The 26,006-nt window shown below is 38.5% G+C and overlaps 2 protein-coding genes and 1 long non-coding RNA gene across 3 annotated transcripts; 2 read left to right on the top strand and 1 right to left on the bottom strand.

Moving 5' to 3' along the window:
• Positions 1-200: 200 nt before the first annotated feature.
• LOC108676359 (eukaryotic translation initiation factor 4B) lies at positions 201-11,913 on the bottom strand. Its single transcript, XM_018164425.2, has 10 exons — positions 11,833-11,913; positions 9,306-9,431; positions 8,799-8,962; positions 8,254-8,367; positions 7,012-7,213; positions 5,344-5,698; positions 4,909-5,094; positions 4,499-4,621; positions 3,106-3,772; positions 201-2,411 (listed from the first exon to the last, which is right to left on the bottom strand). Exons 1-10 carry the CDS (start codon positions 11,894-11,896, stop codon positions 2,355-2,357), a joined length of 2,058 nt encoding a protein of 685 aa, XP_018019914.2. The 5' UTR covers positions 11,897-11,913; the 3' UTR covers positions 201-2,354.
• Positions 11,914-18,222: 6,309 nt separating this feature from the next.
• On the top strand, positions 18,223-23,551 carry LOC108676360. Its single transcript, XR_001931172.1, has 3 exons — positions 18,223-18,280; positions 18,521-18,588; positions 23,505-23,551. It is a non-coding gene; the product is annotated as an uncharacterized LOC108676360 (long non-coding RNA).
• A 467-nt stretch (positions 23,552-24,018) lies between these two features.
• On the top strand, positions 24,019-25,975 carry LOC108676351. The gene is made up of 3 exons (XM_018164417.1): positions 24,019-24,252; positions 24,884-24,948; positions 25,212-25,975. Exons 1-3 carry the CDS (start codon positions 24,034-24,036, stop codon positions 25,846-25,848), a joined length of 921 nt encoding a protein of 306 aa, XP_018019906.1. The 5' UTR covers positions 24,019-24,033; the 3' UTR covers positions 25,849-25,975.
• The last annotated feature ends 31 nt before the right edge of the window (positions 25,976-26,006 follow it).

The raw sequence follows: 26,006 nt of genomic DNA, 5'->3' as shown, positions 1-26,006 counted from the left end.
GGCATTTGACTGCAAAGTAGCCCATATAGCCAGCTAAACGGTGACAATAATATTGTGTATTGTTCAAACTAATTTCCTTCAACTTTATTTGAAAATCTCTTTGCGAGTTGCGTATAATTTGGCAAGCATTTCACGTAAGTTTTGTAGTGCATGCGCATATAAATGTCGATTACCAGAAATATTAGACAAAACACGACACATACAAGGACTCACATTTTATTCCAATTGTCTTAACTTTACAATACGAAAATGAACTCAGAGCTCCCACTTTTTACAGTTGCATTCAGCAGTCAGGCACGAAATGGCCTAACATAGAACTGCAAATTGATGATCACTGCCAGTCAGAAAGGTCAAGTTGACATTTAAATACAAAATTCAGCCGTAGTTTACAAAATATAGGATTCACATTATGCAATTGAAAGCAATTCAAAGACATCAACGCTTCAATAAACAACCCTTGTGAATCACTCATAAATTGAAAATACTGCAAATTTTGGTCCAGATTAACAGATTTGGGGTACCTCGCAATCACACGAGGAATAAAAATATCCCTGCCTTGCGTTCATGGTAGGCAAAACCGGCATGATGTCGTCATGTACAGTCAAGGTCAAGAGTAAGAACATACGATATCATAGATCATATAAACGTCAATTCGTTGCTAACTTCCACCATCACCCGAAACACATAGTTACTCCAGGTTAAATTCACATACTTTCGAACATATCTATTATTTTAATAAACGTTCAAGTAGGGTAACCCAATATTTCAGTCTCCCACAAGCGCAACATAGAAAGTACCATTGGCATTTTCAAGAGAGAGTAATTACCCATCATGTTTAAAACTTATTACAGGTTCTCGCAGGCCTTCTGGAAGCACAGCAGCATGCAAGAACTTGCTTCATTATCACCCCAGTACAAATTGTCTTCCAAGAACAGGCTTTCATTAAGCGCAGTCAATAATAATCCCACGAAATTTGAAAGAAGTAGGAAACTGGGGTTTCCGAAACCGAAATTTTCTTTTACGTCTCTTATAGTGTACACACGATGACGAACAAGGTCCACTTTATTGGAAACTCTTATAAAAACAAATTCTTTTATCACTGAAGCCCACATTCACCACGACGAGAGCTCATAGTCTACAATTAGCGTATGAGTGAAGGGAAGACGTACAACAGAACTTACACGAACAGAGAGACTGGATAAGATTCACATCACAAAAGATTACGAAAATGTTGCTCAATAGCTGAACGCCATTATATATAACATGGTAAATTATATGAGCCATAACAATTTACTTTGACTAAACCCAAGCAATAACTAACCAAGGCAGACACAACCTGATTCCAGATAAACTCAAATGGAGAAAGTTTTCACGTGCATGACTATTGACAGCGACATTCGATTTTTGAATTCTCTGCTTGTGATCTACAGCAAGATTCCAATCAACTGGAGGAGCGTGATAATGGTAACGGGAGGCGCGTATCAATGATGCTTAATCAATCTACTAATAAGAGCGGAATCTGTTTAAAACCGTCAACAAAACCTATAATTGTCATAAAGCTCGAGACAAACAGCTGTCAGTAACAACGTAACAACAGGTCTTGTTTTGCAATTACGTTTTCCAGATGATAATTCGATACCATTCCATACTCTAAATTTAATACGGTGATCAGGAATAAAAAAATTGGGCATCCGGATAATTAACAAAATTAGGAGAAGGAATTTAATTCAATTGCGTCACAAGTAAATCTGGGGTAAATTGACGGAGGATTGTTTATGAACTAACTGCAGCATAGAAACAATTATTGCGCAGTTAGAATAAATTGCAATCACTTTCCTATTGAACTTTAACATCAATAACTGCTATAGACGTAATTGCATCAGAAAAGTCAAGTTCTCACATTAATCAAACATACAAAGTCTACATCACCTAAATATTGGAACACACACCATGCACGCAAATCAGCCTATTACCACAATGAGAAAGAACCGGAGAATCTATAGTAGAAAATACAATCATGAAAAAGAAAGCGCCCTTCGTACCAGCCAAGCAACTACTGCACTATTTTTCCAGTGATACCCCTCACTCCGTACAATTCCCGCAGACACCATATAAAAACTAGCGCTGTAAATTTGCAATCTTATTACACAACAAAAAATTTCAACTGTGATTAATGAAGACATGGTGGAGGAACTAGCAATGATATCAGTAGAAAATGATGGCAAGTGACAAAAGATCACAAAGCGCTCTGGCATCTTCGGTAGACTTGAGCCAAGACCAGATAAAAGGACGAGACAGCACTTCTTGGAAGAGGTCGTCTCATCAATTTAACATCACCCTAAGATATGGCAACATCAAGGCATGTCCTCTTCAAAGTCCAGCGTACTGAATTTGTTTGTCACGCTCAACAACTGCCGGAGAGAGAGAAAAAAATAATATTAGAAAACATGTTGCCGGATCATCTTTATACAATGCAGTAGGCCAGTAGCAATACTTAAAGCGAAATAAATGATGATTAGCTGAACGAGTCGACAAAAAGGCAAAAAATTTGTATTAATTTGCGTTGTCGTTTTTTATTCCTACTAATGCAAATCGAAAACTAAAAGAAAATCCTTGGAGCGGTGCAAATTTTTATATTCAATATTTTTAGCAACTAAATTTTCATAATGAAATTTCGGAAATTACATACGTTGAAAAACTTCATTCAACTAATTTGAAACATTCCCTGTCTTTGAAAATCAGAACAAATATTTCAAAATTATAACATAATTGCAGTATAATTGTAAAGTTTTATTTTAGGGATGCTCACATTGAATTATTGATTAAGAAAACAAAATTGCGGTTAACACGTAAGAGGCTCATGGTTTTTGGAGGCAATAATGCGGTTCATAGTTCCTAGAATGTGTTCAACTTTCATATTACATTATGTATCTACAAAATAATACGAAAGAGGCTACAAAATTCAATTATTTAAGCTCCCTAATCATTCAACCGTCGGTCACTTGTTGCTGGATGCACATTTCTATAATGCATTCTACAAAAAAATGCAAAAGTGTATGAAGGAGGCTTCAAAATTGAATTATTCAAGCTGTCCAATCATCTCACCTGGGGTTCATCGTTCTTAGGCTGAGCTTTCAAGAAACGCTCTTCATCACTATCGTATCCCTCGGGCCTTTCGACCTTCGGGGCTTGAGCGCGCGGTTTCCTAGCGTCGCGATCAACACCATTACTGTCACTATGCTCCACGTGGCCGCCGTCCACACGTCCATTGCGGTACGCCCTGTCGTCTTTGCTAGGTGCCACGTCTGCATGCTCGTAATCTTGACCGTCACGGTCAGGGTAACGGTCATCTCGATCGTAAGGGCGGCGATCATAACCGCGGGAATCGTCGTCGTAATTGCGGTTGCGCTCGCGACCGCGGCTGTTACCGCCGTCCCTGTCGTAACCTCCTCGTGTATCACCACGACCATCCCTGCGTTCGTTGTAACGACCACCGCCCCCACGATCGCCGTCTCTTCCACCACCACGATCGCTATTTCTTCCACCACGGTCACTATCTCTTCCACCACGGTCACTATCTCTTCCTCCTCTGTCTCCGTCACGACCTCCTCGGTCGCGCCAAGCATCGCCTCCCCCAACTCCCCCGCGGGAACTTTCTGCAACGAGTGGCTGTTGGCTCAGCTTCTTCTCGATCTCCAGTTCACGGGACAGCGTGTCTACAGGCTTCGCTGCTCCGAATATGTCAGCAGCAGCTGGTTTGGGGGTCACTTCCCTGCAAGTAGAAAATTAATTATGCACCTGCGCTGAGGAATACTACTACATCAAGCTTCTCAACTTAATGCACGCCAACAAAATATTTTTAACCTAAACATAGTCAAAAACACATGAAATAGAAACACTGAAGGGTAACCGAAACTTTAGGCAACCATCTTGATAATTATTTTAGCTGCTTACAACATAACTTTAAAGAGCCAATATAGCTGCACACATAATAGGAGGGGTGTAAATGATTCTACAAAGCACCCCGGTCAACAGATAAGTTTTTCGTCATTGACTATGCAATGATACTGCATGACCAAAATGAAGCTTTGCGTTACAGTTATTTATAAGATAAAATAAAACTTGACCGAAAATTAATTTTTGGCTCATTACTTCAGCGATCATACAAATCCTGAGATTATTTGCACAATTCCATCAGTTGCACAAGTAAATTGGAAAATTTTCAAGTTCAAACGAAATTTGGTGAACAGGTAATCCCGCATATGACCAAGGCAGTGCAGCTAAGCCAGTGAGCACAAATAAGACCAACATAAGCACACAAATATGAGAGCGGAATTGTGCTCTCAAATATGAGAGCACAAATATGAATGGGTCACAAAACGTGTTCTCAGTGTCGTTTGCAGAGAACTTTCTACTTAGATGAAGGAACTACTCTGAATGATTCAATTGTAGTTACAGGTAAACTATATATGGACACTAATTATTATAAGCAACTAACTTTTTCGGTATGTTTGGTGAGCGTTTGCCGGAAAGTTTTTCCTCTATAGCCATTTCCCGTGCCGCTGTGTCAACTGGTTTTGCTGCACCAAAAATGTCCGCATTTGTGGCTTTGGGAACATCGCTGTAATGAAAAACAACAATGGTAGGAGGCAAAAAATAGTAAAAAAATTAAACGCTGGAAGTTTGAAATTTCCAAACTATATTGAAGGCAAGCACAACTTCATGAAATTATGAGGAAAACATGTTAACATAGAAATAGAGATTTAAAAAAAAAACAGAAACTAATCTAGGAAAATAACAAAAATAATTAATTATTGACAGAATTACGAAATTTATTAGAGCTTTACAGTTTCGGCATCATTGACAGAACGGGGAAAGGATTGGAATCGATGTAAAACGAGCACCTACCTCCTTGACAACGTCGGAGATTTATGAGATATTTTGTTTTCTATCTCCAGCTCTTTGGACGCAGTGTTGACGGGTTTAGCAGCACCGAAAATTGAAGCTGAAGCTGATGGCGCTTCAGGCCTGCTGCTCTGCGTTGCTGCTGCGCCCTCAGAACCCTCGGGCACGGACCGCGGCTTGAGCACCAGCCTGCGAGTTTATAATGTAATGAAGTACAAGTGCGAAATAGGGGAGGAGTTCGGAAAAAGGTACAGCATCTAGCATGATCCAGCATATGGAAATTTGTGATCAAAATGCTCGAGCTAAAAAGAAAGCAAGCTTGAATAACTGAGATAATAGGTACAAATAGAACATCAGATACACTATTACAAAAAAATACCGAAATTGAAGGAATCTAAATTTTTTGTGGAGATTACGGACAAATGTTAAGATCCTTACTTGGGTCTTTCTTTTGCCGAATCCCTGTCGTCCGGCCGGCTGTAGCCGCCTCGACGATCATCATATCCACCACCTCGGCGGTCTTCAAACCCACCACCACCTCGGCGGTCTTCAAAACCACCACCACCGCCACCACGGCGGTCTTCAAAACCTCCACCGCCACCACCACGGCGATCTCCAAAACCACCACCTCCACCCCCTCGCCGATCGCGGTCCTCGAAACCCGAGGAGCCCCCAGAGCTCGGGGCTGGACCGCCCCTCCGCCAGGGCTCATCGTCAGCCCGTGATGGTCCGCGCTTGTCATCGTCAAAGCGCCCACCAGAACCACCACCACCGCCACCGCCATAGCGACCCCCTGGATGGGTAATAATGCAGTTATTTAAAACTAAGAAGCGTTTCAAAGTTTACTCTTAACGGTGCAAGGGTTTAACACTCCTCACGTTTCAATGAAATTAAAATAAAAAACGTCATAAATTACTAACAATACGGTTAGCAAAAGATAAAAGCAGAAAATCACGTTGGAAAAAGTGGAATTGGAAGTTAAAAGGAACACACGGAGAATTGATATCAATGACAAGGTGTACGGCATTCTCCTCAAGTCCAGATACAATTCTTGCTAAAATTATTGTAGATCTAAAAGTTTGGAAGATAATTTGTAAGCCAAAGGCAAGAGAAATGCTTGAAGTCATATCTCACCACGATCTACCGCGAGGGTGCCACGACACCGCGAGGGTGCCACGACACCGCGAGGGTGTCACGATACCGCGAGGGTGCCACGACACCGCGAGGGTGCCACGATACCGCGAGGGTGTCACGATACCGCGAGGGTGCCACGAGGCCGCGAGAAGGCCACGAGGCCGCGAGGAGGCCACGATACCGCGAGGGGGCCACGAGGCCGCGAGAAGGCCACGAGCATTTCAAAGGGGAGTATTTCACACTCAAACACGAAAGAGCATAACAGCTATACAATAATGAAGCATTTTATTTGCGAAAATTTACATTTTCCTATCGTACATACAAATTTGATATCTTGATAGAGTTGAAGATGCAGAGTAATTTAAAGATGGCACCCTCGATCATCTAGTCCTATCAGAACTAGATGATGGAGGGTGCCTACTGTACACTATAACTTCGTTGATGAAGCGTTCTTTTCATATAAATAAAAATATAAGTTCTTTTTTTTTCTTGCATAAAAAAATTGACACCTCAATGGGTTAAAAGATGCAGCTAACCTTCATCAGGACCCAATGATGTACCTATCTATAATAATGTCTCCATCATAAAAAGTATACAACAATGTAAAATTTCACTCGCAAACATCGAAGATTTTTTCATTGTATATGAAAAAAATATAACTCAGTACTCACTGCAGTGAGTGACAGAAAGCGCATTCTCTCATTGACGAAAATATGAAGTCACGGACGGACAGACAGACGGACATGGCGAGCACAATAGTGCATTTTTTTCATAAATGAGAAAATGCGCTAAAAAGACTTCTTAAAAGAGTGGTAGATGCAGCTAACCTTCCTCAGGACCCAATGATGTATCTATATTAATGTTTACATTATAAGAAGTATACAACAATAAAGCATTTCACTGGCAAATATCAAAACTTTTACATCGTACATAAGAAATTGACATCACATATGAGTTATAGATGCAGCTAACCTTCCTCAGGGCCCGATGAAGGAGCAGAGCGCCAGTCTGAGACGCCCTGACTTCTCTCGCCGCGATCATCGCCCCGCCCGTCACGGTCGCCATATCGTCCTCCTCCCTCGCGTCTGTAGCCATCGCGGCCACCCCCTCTCTCTGAAGCCGCTGCAGCCTCCCCACCAGGAAGATCTATCCTAATTTTGCGGTTGCGGATCATCTGCAAACAGATGGAATTAAAGTAACATTTCTTTTGCACAAATACCTACATGTTTGAGTGCATAATTACCCTCCCTGTAAGATCTATCGTAATTTTACGCATGCGGATCATCTGCAAATAGTTAGAATTAAATCAACATTTCTTTTGTACAAATACAAGTCTGACTGCATAATTACTTTCCCCCCCCCCACCACCCCCGAGAGATCTATCCTATTTTTATGGTTGATCATCAGCAAACAAATTCAACTGAACATTCAATGCACATACACAATTTTAATAAAATTGGGTGAACATTTTTTGTATATCACCTCATCTGACTGAATAATTTCTCACAAGGAATATCAATCCTTATTTTACAGTTGCATATTACCTGCAAACCAATTACATGAAATGTACATTTTTTGCACTTGCACCGTCAGTCTGCATTATTTTACAACGTTATATATAATCATTCCAAATGTAGCTACAGTTCAACCTATACAGTCCAGCAGGAGTAAACCATTTTCTAAGTAAACAAAATAAAAGATGAAAAACATATAAATCGTTTTCTATCTCCATTTCCTCTTCACATTTGGATAAAATCAAATTAGTTAGGGAAATTTAATTCTAGATATTTTTGCAAGTTAATAACTCAATCTCACACATGCAAGGATTAGGCAAGAATGTAGAGTTGAGAGCTTGTATCTATTGTGACATTTCCTTCCTAAGTTTTCCATCAAAGGATTGGAAAATTCCAAGAATGGTCTATAGCTTGTAAAAAAATCTGAATAAAAACAAAAAAATTGTAAGAAGTAATAATAAAATTTCATTAGTAAATAAGGTAGAAAAATTGCAAACAGTCACAACATTTGCAGCATTTTTCGTTGTTAAAAGAATGAATGCATTTGCAGCTTAAATTACTGGTTAGCTAACACATTTCTGCCAAAGTTCAAATTGTGCAATTGGTCAATCTATATGGTTAGTATAGAATCACCAATGTGCGATTGGCGAATCTATATGGTTAAAGAGCCCTTAACATGCCTTCCAAAGCAACATCTTACCTCTTCATGCTTTCCAAAAGCTTCTATGAGGTCTGACTGTGTTGCAAATTCCACATAACCGTAACCTTTACTCCTGCCTCCATCTCTGTCCATCGGCAGCCTCACGCCAATTACCTGGAAAAGCAACACAATTTTAGTAGCAATACAGCATGCTAGAATGAAATGATTGCTGAGAATTATTAGCAGTTTTTGTGTAATATTAACATCAATATTAGGCTATGGCACCTCAAAAGGCTTCAAAAATGTAGACCAATATTTTTCAAGGGTGTAGAAACTGTAGATAAACATTCTTCAAGGAAGCAAATCAACATTTATCATTTACGGTACATGGATCGATAACCTAATATCAAGTTATCAAAGCCTGTCTTTGGTAGAAGGTATTCATTTAGGTTGTTGTTAAATATCCTAATAACTGTTTCATCTGCTAATCATTATTTATCATGATCTCATAATCAAGTTATCTGGAATAATCCAATCTAAGTTTTAATCAATAATCCAAGTTATAATCAATATCTCATAATCAAGTTGTCTGCATGAATGCATACATTTAGGTTGTTGAAAAATTTTCTAATATCTGTTTCATCTGCCTCGAAAGGCAGGTTGGCAACGTGGCATGTGAAGGGTGGGGAGGTTGGGATTTTGTCAGGATCCACATGCGGTCCCCGGGCCATGCGTGGACAGGTTGGGAGCACAATGGCTCTTTGTGAATCTGCACAAGAGATAAAGGTTATCAAAAAAATATAAATGTACAGCAAAATTCAGAACACTACCACAGATTTTTACAAATTTTGAAAAGAAATTAAGCATGAGAATGCATAATGTTGGGTTTTGTACAAAATAGTTTCAAGTTTAACCTAACTTTATTTCCTATGATGGCATTAAATAGAAAATTTATATCATACATTTCATAAATTATCTAGTAAATAGACTCGTAACAAAAGGAACTATTAGGGTTGACAGAAGTGGAAACCACTTTCAGCCATAAAGGTTTGAAAATGATTCAAACTCTAATTAATCATGGAATTGTGTACGTTAGGTTATAAGTAACTTACACTCATCATCATCATCATCGTGACGTGGTGCACTGACTATGGTGCTGTCAGGGATGCTGTCACTAGCAAGGAACTCCCCCAAGGAGAGAACTATAGCCTTGGACTTCCCCTTCTTTCCTTTCTTGCCTGCAAAAAAAATGTAGTTTAATCAATAATAATTCACTATTCTACACTAAATGCTTTTCATACAAGTACAAAATAGATTTCATGGATTAAGAAGAGATTAGTTAGTTCAATACAACCATACAGGTAAAATTAGTACCAGCCATGACCATCTAGAGTCCATTTTACAGCATCTTGAAAACAAAATGGGAATTCCAAACAATGTTGCTAATTTGGGAAGACTTTGCAAAGACTTGATCTAACCATTTCAAGATCAAATGGTTAAATAAGGTTGCTGAAACATATTTGTGCAAGCTAATAATAATATTTGTAGATGACAAACATTCACATATCTGAATGACTAAGGAAAAATTATCCTCGTCAAAATTCTACACCTTTCATAAATTTTGAAGTCTAACACTTGGTGAACATCAATCTGGATCTGCAACCTGCCAGCAACTAACCAAGCCTGGAAGTTGATATCTGTACAAATTTTCCTGCTTGGCAAAAACTGTTATATATTATATAACCTTCATTTGGAATATTGACATTTTTTGGGAAAAACCATGGATGATAAATTTCATGGATGATTCCAACAAATTTCAATAATTTTACTTAATATTTATTACAGAATTTAGGAAAGATCCACTGTCCACATAAACAATAAAAATTATCCTCGGGCATTGGTAGTTACTAGTTTGAGATCATTCGACAAGGCTTCTACTCAATTCAAAATTTTGGATTTAAGCACAAGAAGATGAGGTTCTTCGATTAGCATTTTGATAGGTGAGAACAGTTTCAACAAGAATTCAGATAGCAAGTACCGAGCTGTCCCAAGATCAACATTAAAAGTTTACAAGTTTGGAAGTTAGTACTGGAAGTGACAACCCCAATCCAATATAATGTCAAAAGCTGCCTACTATATTATACATAGGCCAAGGGAGAATATCAAAGAGATTTTTCTAAGTAGTGAGTGTGGAAAGTGGAAACCATATTAATGATTTTGATTTTGAACAATCACAAGTGAAGGCAAAAGGTTTTCTATCATTTTCATGACAGAAGTTAAGCAAGGAGCATATTTTGATGAATCCAAAACTTTACTAAAATCTCATGGCCAAAACTTGTTAATTTGGGAAAATTTGTGAAGTTTTGCAGACCATGTATGTTTTAGTTAAGTAAGTTAACTGCGCAGATTACCTGTGTATTCCACACTTACAAAATTTGACCATAATAAATCAACCAAAAAAGAAAATAATTAATCTGGCCAGTATTTGTACCAAAATTGCACACAAGTGACACAACTGCTGAAGGCATAGTGGCAAACCAGAGCTTTTTTGGAATCAGTTCATTTTTAATTTCCTCAATAACTCAAGATTTAAACCAATTACTTAATTATGATAATGCTGGTATGATGTGGTATCCATGATACTTTACTGGTCTACTTATAGGGACTTGAAATTGAACTTGAAGGAGAGTCTAAAGAACTCTCTGCTTTGCCACTATGGCTGAAGGTGTAGGTCTGTAGGAAAGGTATTCAGTGAAAGGTAATTGTTCTTTCATCTCCAAAAATGACAAAAAACCCTAGATATTTTTCACACCTGTGACCTGGCAATGGGACAAAAGCATGGGTAAACTTGTGCATAGCCTAAAGCCCTAAACACACCCACACACTACACAGTGTGACACTGACAGTGACAGTTTTAACAGTTTTGTTCCCAAACATGGGATGGGTGGTTTCTGCCACTTTCTGGCAAACTTTCATACCTGGGCCCCTGGGGATTTTGGCACATCAACTGATCAAGATCAAAGACACATACTAATAAGGCTATCTGACAAAAATAAAAATATTCACTGCTCACTGGTAAATTCAATTAAAATGTTAAAGTTATTTCAACTTAATAACTTATCTCCTAAAAGTTGGCAAACTTTGATGATAAACAGCAAAATAACACTATATTCAAATTTATGCATAATAATTTTAATTATTTAAAAACATTACCTAATTCATATGGGCGCAATCATTCTAAAATACCTATATATTAGGCTAGGTATATCATTCGTGTGTATTGTCCCAACTCCCGAATGCCTTCATCTATTCAACTCCATTTTTGGAATCCATTTCCATTATTATGTTCGTATAGATAACAAAATATTTCTGAAATTCTTGAGCGTTAACAAAATCGAAAGCTTCAGCACATAGGTATGGCAATACGACCCAAATCCCACATCATGCTGACGTTCGGCCATGCCGTCATCACATGTTCACTAGTACGTATGATATATTCGTCTCTAGATTTCTTTACTAGATAATAATGCAAACAGGACATCACAAGAAAGGAATAAGAAAGAAAATTTGCAATATATTTACTTTAAGTTCCAACATACTAGTATATGTTGAATACCTGCCTGACGTACTCAATCTCACCTGACATGTCGTAACTAAGCCACGAAACCCACAATTCCACGAGCGAATGGCGCCACAGAAGCATAAATGCTTCAAAAAACCTAATTTAAACTATTTAATCCTCTAGAATGAACGGGCTGGTCGACGTTATTCCAATCTATGACATATAAGAAATTGACGTCGTATATTATTTAAACTAATTAATACTATTCATCGGGTACAATTCTCATTTTATTTTCATTTGTTTCTATTAAGTGTTTCCAATGATGCAAATAATGTTATTGCTGCCTAGAAACTTGAAATCTACGCATTGTCTTAAAAAATGCACAGATGAAAACGCATGGCAAACGCAACTTTAATAACGTCTCGGACAAATTTGCGGCCTTGTATATTGGTTTACGGAATCCAGAGGTATAATAGATCTCTAGGTAGGTAGTCTTTCAAGCGGAGGATTTTGCTGGGTAGCGAAATCAAGCGGAAACCCGAAGTGTGTGACCAGTGTTTAGAGATTCACTTGAACTTTTCATCTGTGATCATCAACAAATTTCGCATGTAAAGTAAAAGAAATAGATTTTCGTGATTGAAGCATACAGTACAGCCCAAAAATATGAACACGGGTCGAAAATGAGTCGTGCTCAAATGATCGTGAATTTGAAAAATATATATCATTGCAGATTGCTCTAAAAAATTGCACTCTCTCTAAAGTAACTTATAAAAAATGATGCAAAGTAACAATTCAAAACTCCAGAACAAAAATCAGAAACCAATTTGAAGCTCATAGTCATAGGCCAAAGGTAATGAGGCATAATATTAAAAACCAATCAGCTGGCTCGTCTGGTCAAAATTTCGACACGTGGTTAGAAACTCCACTATATTAATTGATGAAATATTAAAAAAACTAACTAATAATCAGAAATTATAGCGCAAAATTCGTGCTGTTAAGGGGAGATATGATAATATAGCAATTGAATATTATATTATGAGTTTTACATTTCTCTCGGATATCGTATTTTAAATGGAAAAAAATTGACTTCATAAAAAATAATTAATAAATACTTTATTCGAAAATAACATGCCTTAAGTTCACACGCGTGGCGCAAAGCTATTAGCAACACATGCAATAACAAAATAGTTTATGGTCAGTATTGCATCTGATAAATTCCAGCACGTGTTCCAACCTCCGCAAGGATTATTTCCCAAAGAGGAATAATTTTTATCTTAATTATTGCAGCTTCTTCAATCTATATGTTATTGTGTATACGATCAAGATGAAGCAGCCCATTTAAACCGTAAATATTTCTTGTAGTCATCGCTTATTAAAAAAATTAAAATAGAATACAATGAAAACATTAAATCAAAGAATTTATTTTCTGGATGCATTATTCTATCGAAAACAGAAGGATTTGGATGTGTTGTTCTTATTGATAAATTCTCATTTGTATCTCAATTCATCGAATAATTGGCGAACTGTGGCGAGAGAGCAGATTTTAGGAAATTTGAAAATCTATAGGCACTTCGCGAAAAAAATTAATGTGATTAAAAGCATCCACATACGGAAGTTCGGGCTCCAACACGATGCAGAAACAAAATGCACAAAATTTTAAATGGAAATTTTTTCAGTAAATAAAGAAATGTAACGAATGCGCATACAGCTTATACATAGCTGTAAACGTGGATTAGTTATAAGTATTCATGATTGTAGATTCAAAATTGCCATAATCATAGGATCTACTCACCCATTTTGCTGAAGAGTAAACTTGATCACGACTATAGAACTGCAGGACTGTGAACAACCGCTCACTCGACTGATGACTGGGAACAAACTGAGCTGTGCGAGCTGTGGACACCAATAGCTGCACTTGTAACCACCATAGGCCTAAAATAAGATCAAGTTTCTGAACGTTAAACTGTTAGTAGACTGAATCTAATTTTGTATCAATGGCATCATGTTAACAAAGAAATATCAATTTATACGCTGCTGAATATTAAGCAAACTTGTACTGTATATATCGGTAAACGATGAACACAATAATCGATGAAATATCAATTTCCTTCTTAAAATGTCATGCTTTAGCTGCAAAAGTTACGAAAATCGATGTGCCAAAGTTTGGAGCTTGTGTTTAAGCAATATAAATACATGTAAAAATTTCATCAAGTAATCTTTGTTTATACAAAGCTTTTCATGGTAAGTCTAATGTGGCGAGTAATTTGTTTATGATGAATCATGAGGAATGTGTATTAAAATATAGTTAAAAAAGAACATCAAGCCCTGACGCGGCTTCTATGTTTATTTAATAAACTTATTATTTATAACGGCAGATTACTGGCAAAGAGTCTCATCGTAGTCAAGATTTAAAATCACGTCATGAATATTTGGAGAGATGGTGGTATATGCGAGATGCTTATCTGTTTACTTTAACTAAACTTCCTTATGGGCAATACCGAGTAAATATAAAGCATATTTAGATGAAAAGTATGATAAGGGTAATAAAAACGGGGAAGTTTTAATCTACAGACCTGAGCCTATTAGATAAATATTAGCCGATGATATAAAAGACTTTATAGTTTCGATTCAAATTGTAACCTTAAAGTGAAATAAATTGAACCTCTCCGAATTTTCATGCTGGTAGAAGAATATAATACAGAAACATCTGTATGAAACTTGTCGTAAATTGATTCAGATCCTAATAATACTCGTAAATAAGCGCCACATTATACCACGTACAATTATGCTTTCCTGTTAGCGTTTTCGCGGCATGGTTCGATTACTCTGCCATTACTTGAATAAGAATACGACCTCAAAATAATTGAAAAAGTTTTTCTTGTAACTCTTGGCAAAATTTAATTTTCTTTTCAATTACCAATGTACATATTATCAATTACCTATGTATAATTACCTATGTACAAATACAAATAATTATTGAAAAAATCGTGGAAATTAGCTTATTACACAACAACAAATGAGATACAAAACCTTCATCCCGAAAACAACTTAACTTCATTAAAATACCATGGTAAATTCTATTGGAAAACATGTTAACGTATTCAGCATTGATCATAAAAGTTAATCGGAAAATTACCAAGACAATTAGAAAAAAACTCCATAGAAATGTAGTAATGAGTTCCCGAGCTTACGGAATCGAACACCAAGTCGCTGCAAAACTTCTCATTGATTTGAATTATAGAATTGAACTCCTTATTATGAATATGTGCCCAAAGGACTCCGGTGAAAATGCAATACGTTCCCACCCAGAGACCGCAACTCGACCTATGTCGTATAACCACATATTGTTATTGTGTAATTACATTAGTCCCATGTGCGAACATTATTATATTATACTCGGAAGTTCCGGGATTGATAATCGTTTTTATTTTATATTTCACTTCTCTGAATCCCATCACGCCTAATCCCAAAACACTAAAAATCAATATTCAAGCCACGGTAATATCCCGACACGTTGTCTCGTGCACGCGTACGCGTACGACAGCTTCTATTTATTTACGATGTCAGGATCAAAACACACAAACTTTGACAAATAAATATGATAAGAAAGACTGATTCCATTTTACTTTGCAAAATACTGGTTGAAGTACTAGAATTAACATTAACAAAACCTAACCCTTAGAATCATGCCGGCTAAAAAATTTCGTACAATTTTGACCTCAAAAAAGCTCTTAATTTTTATCAGCGCCTCAAAAATTTACCGTGATGAAATTTTACTCAAAGAACTTTGTAAAATTTTGACCTTCGTTAAAAGCTCTTTTATCAGGCACCACAAAAGTTCAGTGACAGAATTTTTCCTAAGGCACAGTTTTAAAAGTAATTTTTGTAGTTACAGGAAACTTCGTTTTTTATGCACATTCAATTCACAGGTCAACCCACGACTGTTTTTGTTTACAGTCTTGTGCCAGGCGACTTATTCTGTATGGTCATTGGTAGTTGGTTTCTTGATTCAAATTGTCAACAAGGTACGATAAAATTTAATGCATTTTTTCAAATTCAATGCATTCAAAGTTAGTGCAATCTACGCCAAACTCACGTACAATCTACGCTGTTAATTCACGTACCACCTACTGTCAGCTTTTAATAGGACACAATCAGTTTTAGCACAATATAGGCCAGCTTGATACAATTTAAGATCAGCTCACAGAAAATCTACGATTAAGTGACATACCTGCTACGGCAAAGTTACAGACAATCTACGAACAACTTGCGTATTATCCACGATCAAATGAAGCACAATCTGCAATCAACGTGCGTAAAATCTACAATGAACTTGCTCTTACTTCCAATAAATTTACGTACAATGTACGAAAAGCTCATCAAGTTCAACGTCGTTTGAGCTCATCGAGTTCAGTGAATTAAGCTCTTTAAAATTATTGGCTAGGTCACAACTAATGGCTCGGTCACAGCTAATGGCTAGGTCACAGCTAATGGCTAGGTCGCGGCTAATGGCTAGGTCACAACTAATGGCTAGGTCACGGCTAATGGCTAGGTCACGGCTAATGGCTAGGTCACGGCTAATGGTTAGGTCACAACTAATGGCTAGGTCACAAGTAATGGCTAGGTCACAACTAATGGTCAGGTCACAGCCAGTGGCTAGGTCACAATTAATGACTAGGTCGATGCTAATAGCTAGGTCACTGCTAATGGCTAGGTCACTGCTAATGGCTAGGTCACAACTTATGGTAATGTCACAGCTGATGACTAGGTCACAGCTACTGGCTAGGTCACAGCAACTTCATATCATTCTAGAGACTAGGCAACTTCATGTCATTCCGCTAAACTTATTTTATCAAAAGTATTAATTTTACTTTGTTTATCCCCTCAGGGGAGACTTCTGACGTGTGTCTGTGCTCGTCAGAAGTCCAATGGGATTTCGCGCTCCTAGGGGGATTGTTCCTGAGCGCCCCACCGCTGAGCTCGCGGTGTCTGACTGTTATAGGTCTCAGTTGTGGGGTTAAGTTATTATGTAGGCAGGATTCCTTGCATTTCCCTTCTCTGTCTCTCTCGTGCGGGCGACCGACTTCCCGTGACACTCTTGTTCGAGTGTCTATTCCAGCAAGTTTTTCCGTTTCTGTTGCTTTTCACCTGTCCCTCCTTGTCACTTCGTCTCTTTGAGATGCTAACGCTGCTTCTTTCGAGCCAGCTTCAGCGGGCTGGACATCTGAGACCTTCCGCTCCTTGTGGGTGATGAATAATTGAGACCTTCCACCTCTATGGTGATGTTCATCTTGACTTTCGGTGTGAGATAGCTTAATAACTGAAGCACTAGTAAACATTTGGCCACTAAACTAAACTAAACTAACTACTTTGTTTATTTTTGATAATATATTCGCGAAATAGAATAGCTATTCCGAGATTAAACTTCCAACCGAGTTATCTATGAACAAAATTATGCCATTGTAATTATTTGCCTGGATCTGTATCCTAAAATTTATTCTGTTAATATATCACTCCGAAGTTAACATTTTCGGATTGTGATAATAATGATGGTAAGCTCCCATCATCAGTTAACTTGCGATCATCTTTAAAAAATTATTCAATCTAGGGTTGTCCATTGATTTATGCCTATCTTTTCTGACTATACAGCATGCTTGAAACAATATAAAATAAAAATGAAACCAAGCATAAGCTTTCACCATAGGAAGATTTTTTGCTGCTGTCACATGACTTTCGAGCTTTCGTCGCTCTCTCATTTTCCTGCGGGTCAAAAACTTCGGGAACGCGAGTCTTTGTTGCCGCTGAGCTCTTATCTGTTCGGGTCTGATAACGTCTTCCATACTTCGTGCTGCTTCTTCTAAGCTCATAGTAGAATGTATGGCATGAATAAGACCTTCTGCGATCAATGCTGGTTATTTTCCTGTTTTTATCGGCCGTTTTATTCCTACTGTTCGTTTTTAACGGCAGACTGTTCGTAACAGCAGCTGATTGCTTTGTTTGGCAGCGTAGCTATACGTAGCGCTTGCTACGGCGGATCTATTCCTACTATTCGTTCATAATGATCAGTATATTCCTGCCGATCGTTGAGCGCTGAATTCCTATTGACAACGCCCATTGACCACTCACTTCCTACCGGTCATAAACGGCCACACAATTCCTCCCGGTCACAACGGCCGTACAATTCCTACCGGTTATAACGGCCATACAATTCTTACTTATCACTACGGCCGAGTAATTCCTAAGGTCATAACTTCCGTTAAAATATTCCAGTTTTAAATATTTCTTGAATTTTCGTTGATCGTGACGGCACGAGTTACCGGTTCAATGCCGGTCCAATTTTACCGTTTCAATCTTTTTTATTTCCAGAGTTTCCTTTGCTTTGCAGCTTCTTGCGTGCCAAGCACTGCGAGAGGTTCAGAGGTCAGCGCCGCGCCTATATAAAGGCCAGAGCGCCTTCACTTTCATTCAGTGGTGCCACTGCCGTCAGCGAGAGTGCCTGCGCCTGTTAACTTAACACATCGACCGGTGCGTATATAACGTATTCCTGCATATCAACGTCGAATTTTGTATCCTCATGTACATTATCGCCTCAGTCGAGAATCTTATCGAGATTAGATAGTAAAAAAAATATTTTTTCAAATTACCGATGAAAATGACTTTTCATGGAATTAATTTGCTCCTGACTTAACAAAACCAGAAAAACACAGAAGTGTTATTTGATTATATTAGGAATTTACTGTAAATAAACTTATTTTTCTTCTGCAGAACTCGACGAGACGTCACATAAGATCATCGCTAAGATGATCGTAGCCACCCTCACGACACTTGCGCTGGTCAGTAAAAACATTTCCTATCTTATGTAATGTTATGTTATGTTATGATGTCTTGGAAATTTATAAATTCGTTAGGCCGTATTTTAATATACTGCTGCATTATAAACTTCACTTACTGTTTATTTTAAAAGTTTTGGACATGGCATAATTCTATGTACAACACATGGAGGGAGAAAACAGACGGAGCAGACAGAGCTTAACGACGAGTTAACTAATAATTAGTTGGTTTGGTGTTCATTATATGTTCATTATAAGTGGTTAATCGGTATTGACACTGTTACAATGTCGAAATTGTTATTAATCATTTAATTAATGGTTCTCCTTAATTAGTTTGAAGTCTGGGACATCATCATATTCAGATTCATGACTTATTGTATAACTATTGGAAACCCAAAATGACATGCACGTTCGAAGTTCAGTAAATTGGTCGTGATTGCTACGTGGTTCATAATGTATGGATTGATTATACATCGCATTTAATTATACCCGGAATTAACTCTAATCTGCGTGGTAATTGAGTTAAATTAGGTTTACTTAAATTGATTTTTACATTTCGGATGAAATTATGAGTTATACAACTAATCTCTTTAAAGTTTTTTCCACTTGACGAAAGATTAACGTCCACATGCAAACGAAGAAGTAAAAGCAAGCGAAGTGAAAGGACATTTTGTTCGTGGCACCCGCGATACCAACGCTTTATGTTAACGTACAAAACGGCGTCTCCGTGCCAAATTATGGTGGCCGAGTCTGCATGCTTTCACTTTCTGAACTAAGATATATGTATGCATATACATATATACTGATATACTCGTATAAGCTTGCTGAACGCAAACTGCAAAATCTCTTGACCACAGAGCGTTTGCATCGACAATTTGCGCTCTATACCCGTTCGCTCGCTCGTAATCACAAAAGCTGCCATTGTTTTGCGGAATTTTCTTTGCTATTAAATTCCTAACCTGCCATTAGCTTCGTTTTTTGGAAGCTGCATGGGTGATTCCAAAACCTGGATAGCCTTGATGCCTGAATGCCGAGGTCATGAAGGCTAAAATGTCATCATAATTTGGAGCGAGGGGATTTGGGGCAATTTGGTTCTGAATTGGAGAAACCGATATGCCCATGACCTAGCATGGTCGATTCCGTGTGATGTTATAGTCTGGAATGATTTTGATTATTTTAACTCGAGTCAAATTAACTCGAGTAAAAAATTTGCGACTTGAGTCGCAAATTTTTTAATTGAATAAAAAAAATTTGAAAATTTCGTGCACTCTGACACAAAGTTATGTCGGTGGTATTGAATTGCGAAATGATTTAAGTAAATAAATGAATGGGATAAATTCAAGAGTTTTTTAACCAATCAGGGGATTTAAATATTTTGAGATTATAAAAATGACTTCTAATGAATATTTTAAAATGTATATGCATTGGCTTGCTTACAGACATTGCGGCTTGCTTGCAGACATTGCGGCTTGCTTACAGACATTTCCGACCATTCGTAACGAGTCGCATTCTTTTTTCTATTATACTGAAAGGGCAATTTGTTGATCGAGTGATGGAACTTCGTCTTAATTGAGACAAGATGTGGACCTTATAAATTGAAATTATCTGCTTGCTAAAAATCAGTCCCTGAGGAGCCTTATGGGTCAGACCCTCCGAAATATGTACAATTGAGTATGATAATGAGCAAATTAAGGGTTTATTGATCGAGGCAAGTCACGCATATTCTATTCCTGGACCCAAGTTTGCAGCGATGTCATAAATTAACATCGCCGTGTTGCTAATGATTATTGATGGGTGCAGGTAAGGCCGGTTGAGGCGGCACGAAGAAAAAAAACGAGCTGGTCAGATTGTCCAAATAGTGACACATTTTCTTACCCACAGTACCAGCAGAGGAAGAACTAACATGCTCTTAATTTTAACGGGTGCCGAATACGGTCAGAATACACGGATTAAAAGTGCACCGTAATTTGGACATAGTCTCACTCATTTCTTTTATTGTGCTGCCTAGCGGTTGACCTGACAACCTTGGCGGCGCAGGCGAAAGCTAAAAGTTGTTCACCGCGCGCGCCGACGCGGTTTTTGACTGAGTTTTTGCCCTGCATTCCTTAAGATTTTTGTTTGTATTTAGAATTTTCCCATCGTTAAATTAAAGCATCGATGATAGTTTAACGTATACATCTTTTCTTTTATTGTGCTGCCTAGCGGTTGACCTGACAACCTTGGCGGCGCAGGCGAAAGCTAAAAGTTGTTCACCGCGCGCACTGACGCGGTTTTTGACAGAGTTTTTGCCCTGCATTCCTTAAGATTTTTGTTTGTGTGTTGAATTTTCCCATCTTTAAATTAAAGCATTTATGATAGTTTGACGTATACATGTAGTGACATCACTGGTAAATGTATTTTTAATGACGCCGTTACTACTATAGATGAAACATTGACTGTACATATAATGATGAGAGTATTGGATGCATAGAGTTATTATATAATTTTATTAGGTAAACAATGCTTCGAGTTATTGTGTAATTTTCTTAGACTGGCTCTAAGGCCGTGATTGTGATAGTCCTCGAAATGCCCGATCCGTTGCATCACATTCCGAACCAAAGTTCAACGATGGCGGCACCGTATTTTTGTCGAGGAAACGTGTCATTTTTTTATCTGGGAGTGACATAACCAGCGACAAGGCTGAAAGGAAAGTTAGGATGCTAGTGAAGGGGCTACACCCGCATGCAGTTACCCTTTAACGGGTGAGCATCTCGACGAAAAACCACGTCAGACATCGAGACAACTTTCACGAAGGGGCGTGAGATGATGCCGCAGCCAAGCTTGGGCAGAGATATGCAGAGGTAGACCCATTGAGCAGTACACGATTGTCTCAGCCTTGCTGGGGCACTGACATGCTAGATTACTGCTACACGTGATCTCAGGCATGCTGAGGTGCAAGCATGCTAGATATAGGGCAGGTATGCTGAGGCACAGACATATTTGATCTCATACATGCTGAGGCGACGGCATGCAAAGGTAAAGACATGCTTGATCATAGACATGCTGAGACTCAGCCATGCAAAGTTAAAGACATGTTTGATCTCAGACATGCTGAGGCTACGCCAAGCAAAGGTTGTTAGGCTACGCCATGCTAGATCATATACTGTATATGCTGAGACTCAGCCACGCAAAGGTAAAGCCATGCTTGATCATAGACATGCTGACACTCAGCCACGCTTAGGCAAAGTCATGCTCTATCTCAGACGTCCATAATTAGTCATATCCATGCTGCTGCATTCCGAGCCCAGATCCTATCCACTATTCCTTCTCATTCACATTTCTGGTCATTGAGATCCAAAAAATTTTCTCGCCATGAATGTTATGTTTTATTAATAAATATGAAGTGTATAATGTTTTCATTACGAGTGATATTTATCGGGTTGCAAGTTGGGACTGCACTACAGAGCACCAAATGCTTGTAAGCCAAGAAGAAGTTGGTATTGTTTATGGTCCCGAGAAAAGAAAGCTAAAAGTTTTATCCACCTTTCGTATTTTATTCATTTACTTTCTAGATTGATTGTGGATTCATCAGAGGCATCAAGAATGGTTTAATTGCGTAATATCATTATGATGCGTTTCAAAACAGTAACAGTTGTTTTAGCCTTGAGAATAAATATTAACTGGAACCTATAGAAATGAAAATGTTGCCCTCTTGAAAGCAAGCTATCAAGTGGAATGTTTGATAATGTCTTAAGGCTGTACAAAAAACGAGAGGGGCGCATTCAAATGAGGTCCAAATGAAAGCGAGTCTCATATACGAGCCAAAGAACTGAACTACAGCAACGACAAAATGAAACCTCACTATGAAATCGAATGAAAAAGAAGTGTTTCGTGTGTAAAATTGTAATTTTTACAATTGGTTTACAAAAGACTATTGTAAACCGCCAGTTATTTTAAAATATATTTGAAACGAATCTCCAAAAAATAAGTGCCAGTTTTTAATGCAAATAGATCCGAAAACTGCGCACAGAGATGTTAACAAATTTTATCTTATGTTTGCAATATGAAAACGTTCGTCTTTGAAATGGTGAAAGCTCAAGTGACAACCAAGTCTATAGTCCAGATCCAAGGCTATAGGTCAGAAGTCATATTGTCCAGTTCATTGCGGTGATCTCTCAATGGAGTAAAACCACACCGAGTTTGAGATAAATCAGATAATATATACGCACCCAATGAAGTCCTGACATTTACAGTGCCAGCAAAATGCTGCAGGTCTCTTATCGTCCTTAGGAGTGGCGACGAAAGTTTGCTCGTGGGACTTAAGTCTTAGCAAATGCAATATAGGAACGCGGGCAACTACAGAGTACATATGTGACTGGCCCCTTGTGAATTGAATGAGAAAAAAAATCGTCAATACGTACGGGAAAATAATTGTCGTACACACACTGAACCTTGGGAAGCTTATTAATCTATCAAAAGTGAATCAAAAGCCTTTATTTTAAGAATTAAAAACAATATAAGGCCAATTATATATTTTCGAAAACAATGATGAACATGGTTATGACAACAAACATGGCTCATTTAATTATCAGGTTTTATTTAACAGCGACTAGAACAATTTTATTTTTCCTCCACAAACCTTTCATACTCATGTTCATCGTCAATATGTAGACATGCGTTGACGTGCTTTCAACATGAAATTCTTCGCTCCTAACATCTTGGAGGCTTGTGGTCGCCTAACTCGTTCATACATGCGAAGCGATGTGCAGAGCCGAGGTGGAGTATTCCGACATAAACTGTCCACTTGCAGTGATGTCCCAATGTTCAAAATGAACAAGTCAGAACAACCCATATAAAAAGTCAAAGTGACGAGGAGGAATGTAGATTTGAAATGATGGTTCGATATCTGTGGCCGAAATGAAAGGTTTTATCGTCTGCAGGTTGCCAGCCTTTCGACGGGACTGCCACAGGGCCAGCCAGCCCAGGCTGTTAATCAAATATGCCTGTTAACCGTACGGCTAACGCGGTCCGCATGTTAACAGATTACGGTTAATCAAATATGCCTGTTAACCGTACGGCTAACACAGTCTGCATATGTATTACGGTTAATCAAATATTACGGTTAATCAAATGTTACGGTTAACCGTAACAGATTACGATTAATCAAATATGCCTGTTAAACCGTACGGCTAACACAGTCCGCATGTTAACAGATTACGGTTTACCCAATACGCCTGTTAACCGTACGGGTAACACTATTTGCATGTTAACAGATTACGCATGTTAACAGAAATTGTTTATTCATTTGGTTGTGTTACCCTTATGAATATTACTATAGATTTCAACCATCTAGGGGCGGCTATTGTTGAAATTACTTCAAGTTTTCAATTGCTTTCAACACCATTTGTCGTTGATAATACTTTGTGAATTTCTTCTTCAAGCGTTGAGAACATTTTGTATATTTCGGCAATGGAATATATCATGCTAAGGAATCTCACTAAAAACCCTATTTTAAAAACGAAATTTACAGATGAAAAAATTGAATACCAAATTTGCGTTAATCCTTGCATTTCTCCCCAGCCGACAGTAGTAGCCAGCCGCCCTCGGTCGCGGTCAGAGGCGGAGGCCAGAGAGGCGCAGCCTGCGAGACCTGCTCAGCCAGCGCCACAGCCGCGGCAACCGCAAGGGGTGAGAGACGTATTATAGTATCCCCTACACGCATCAAATTACACAAGAACAAATTTTCGTGAAGGAATACGTATCATTGTCAACTTTATTTATTCTATAGCTTAATTTTCGTTGGAAGCGTGTCATTATATCATGCGAGCTTCGTTTATTGTTTCTTAAAAGTCGGGAAAACATTTGTTTATACTTTATACCCAGAAATATTACACACAAACTGCGATGGAGGGCTGATCTATCACAAGTTTTAAAGTCCGGGACAGAAGTCTTGTCTCGGTTCATACGTTTATTCCGGGACAAATTTTACCCTCTGTCCCGTTATTTTTTTCCCGGAATTTTCTCGTCTCGTTTCGTCTGTCCCGGTTCATTTCGAGAAAATTATTTCGAGACGCAGGAGTCTATGATCTAGTACCTCTTATGAAATTCATCAATGAGTAACATGAATGGCTTCATCACATGAATACAAGGGTGGGTTAAGTGACTTACATCATTAAAATGCAAATTTTCAAATTCAGAGGCGTATTTACACGTTAACACTTCAATGCTTAACTAATGAGTCCACACTTTAAACCCTCACACATGCGTTTAAGTTTTCTTGCTCTCAAAACGCGTTAAAATACTGCAATTTTTCTACCAGGGTCGACTGCTCGCTGATGACGTGTCTACCACGACGTACATTCCAATTCTGAAAGATTCTCGCCGGTGAGTGATAACTCTCCATGCAAATAACGTTGAAAACCTGTTGATTTCGTTAAAAAAATACGTTTATTTTATGTTATTTTAACGTCTGGTGCCTGTTGGAAAGGAAAACTAAGAATTGAATTTGAGGAATGACACATGCTTTGTTCATTTCTTACCTGAATAAATTCTCTATTTCAATTGAGCTGGTGGTAAATAATGTCACTATCGCAAATTGTTTAATACGAGTTATTTTCGTTCGTAACTCATTTATAATTTCCCTTCAGAACTGACCCTGCCACTGGAGCCTTCATTTACGATTACATGGGAGCTGATGGATCCAGCAAATACGAAGTTCGTTTCTCCAACGGAACTGTGCTCGGTAATTTCTCGTATATCAATGACCAAGGTGAACGCGAGACTCGTTGGTACTCGGCCGGCGAGCGCGGAACCGAAATCCAAGGTGATAGCGTCGTTTCCCCAGCCCCTCCAACTCTCATTGATGAAACAACCGGTAAGAATTACGTTGACTTGAGCAATTACGACCTTTACCGTCACTTGGAGGTGCCGTACGTTCACATTGCGGGCCCCAGTGACCCCGATGAGAGAGGACAGCTGTCCAGCCTCTCCGACCGGCGACTAGTGGATGACCGCCGCCAACAGTCCCAAGGCAGACCCCAGCAAGCGGCGCCCCAACCACAAATTGCGTTAGATTACGAAGATGAAACAGCATTCGCGGCACAGGCACCTCAACCGGTTCAACCTCCACAGCCCAGCAGAGTCGCCAGAACCCGTACAAGGGTCGAGGCTCAACCGCAACAACCTCAACAGGCGGTAGCCCCGCGCCAACGTTTCGATGCTTCTGCTTTGGACACTCGAAGTCCCGACCATGTCTTGGATTCGCTCATCCAGCAATTCCAGTAAAGTCACCGAAATCGATAATAGCGTAAGATTTGCGTCGAAGATTGAGTAATTGTTATTATTTAAGCTCAAAAACTTGTTGTGCACGAAACTTGATTAGAACAAGTTTACGAATAAACTTATAACTGAAGAGGGTTTCTTCTTTCACATTTACACATTAA

The sequence above is a fragment of the Hyalella azteca genome, unplaced genomic scaffold (genome assembly GCF_000764305.2).
Source record: "Hyalella azteca isolate HAZT.00-mixed unplaced genomic scaffold, Hazt_2.0.2 contig5890, whole genome shotgun sequence".
Classification (NCBI taxonomy): Eukaryota; Metazoa; Arthropoda; class Malacostraca; order Amphipoda; family Hyalellidae; genus Hyalella; species Hyalella azteca.
Note: the sequence above shows the minus strand (reverse complement) of the source record. Positions and strands in the feature narration are given on the sequence as shown.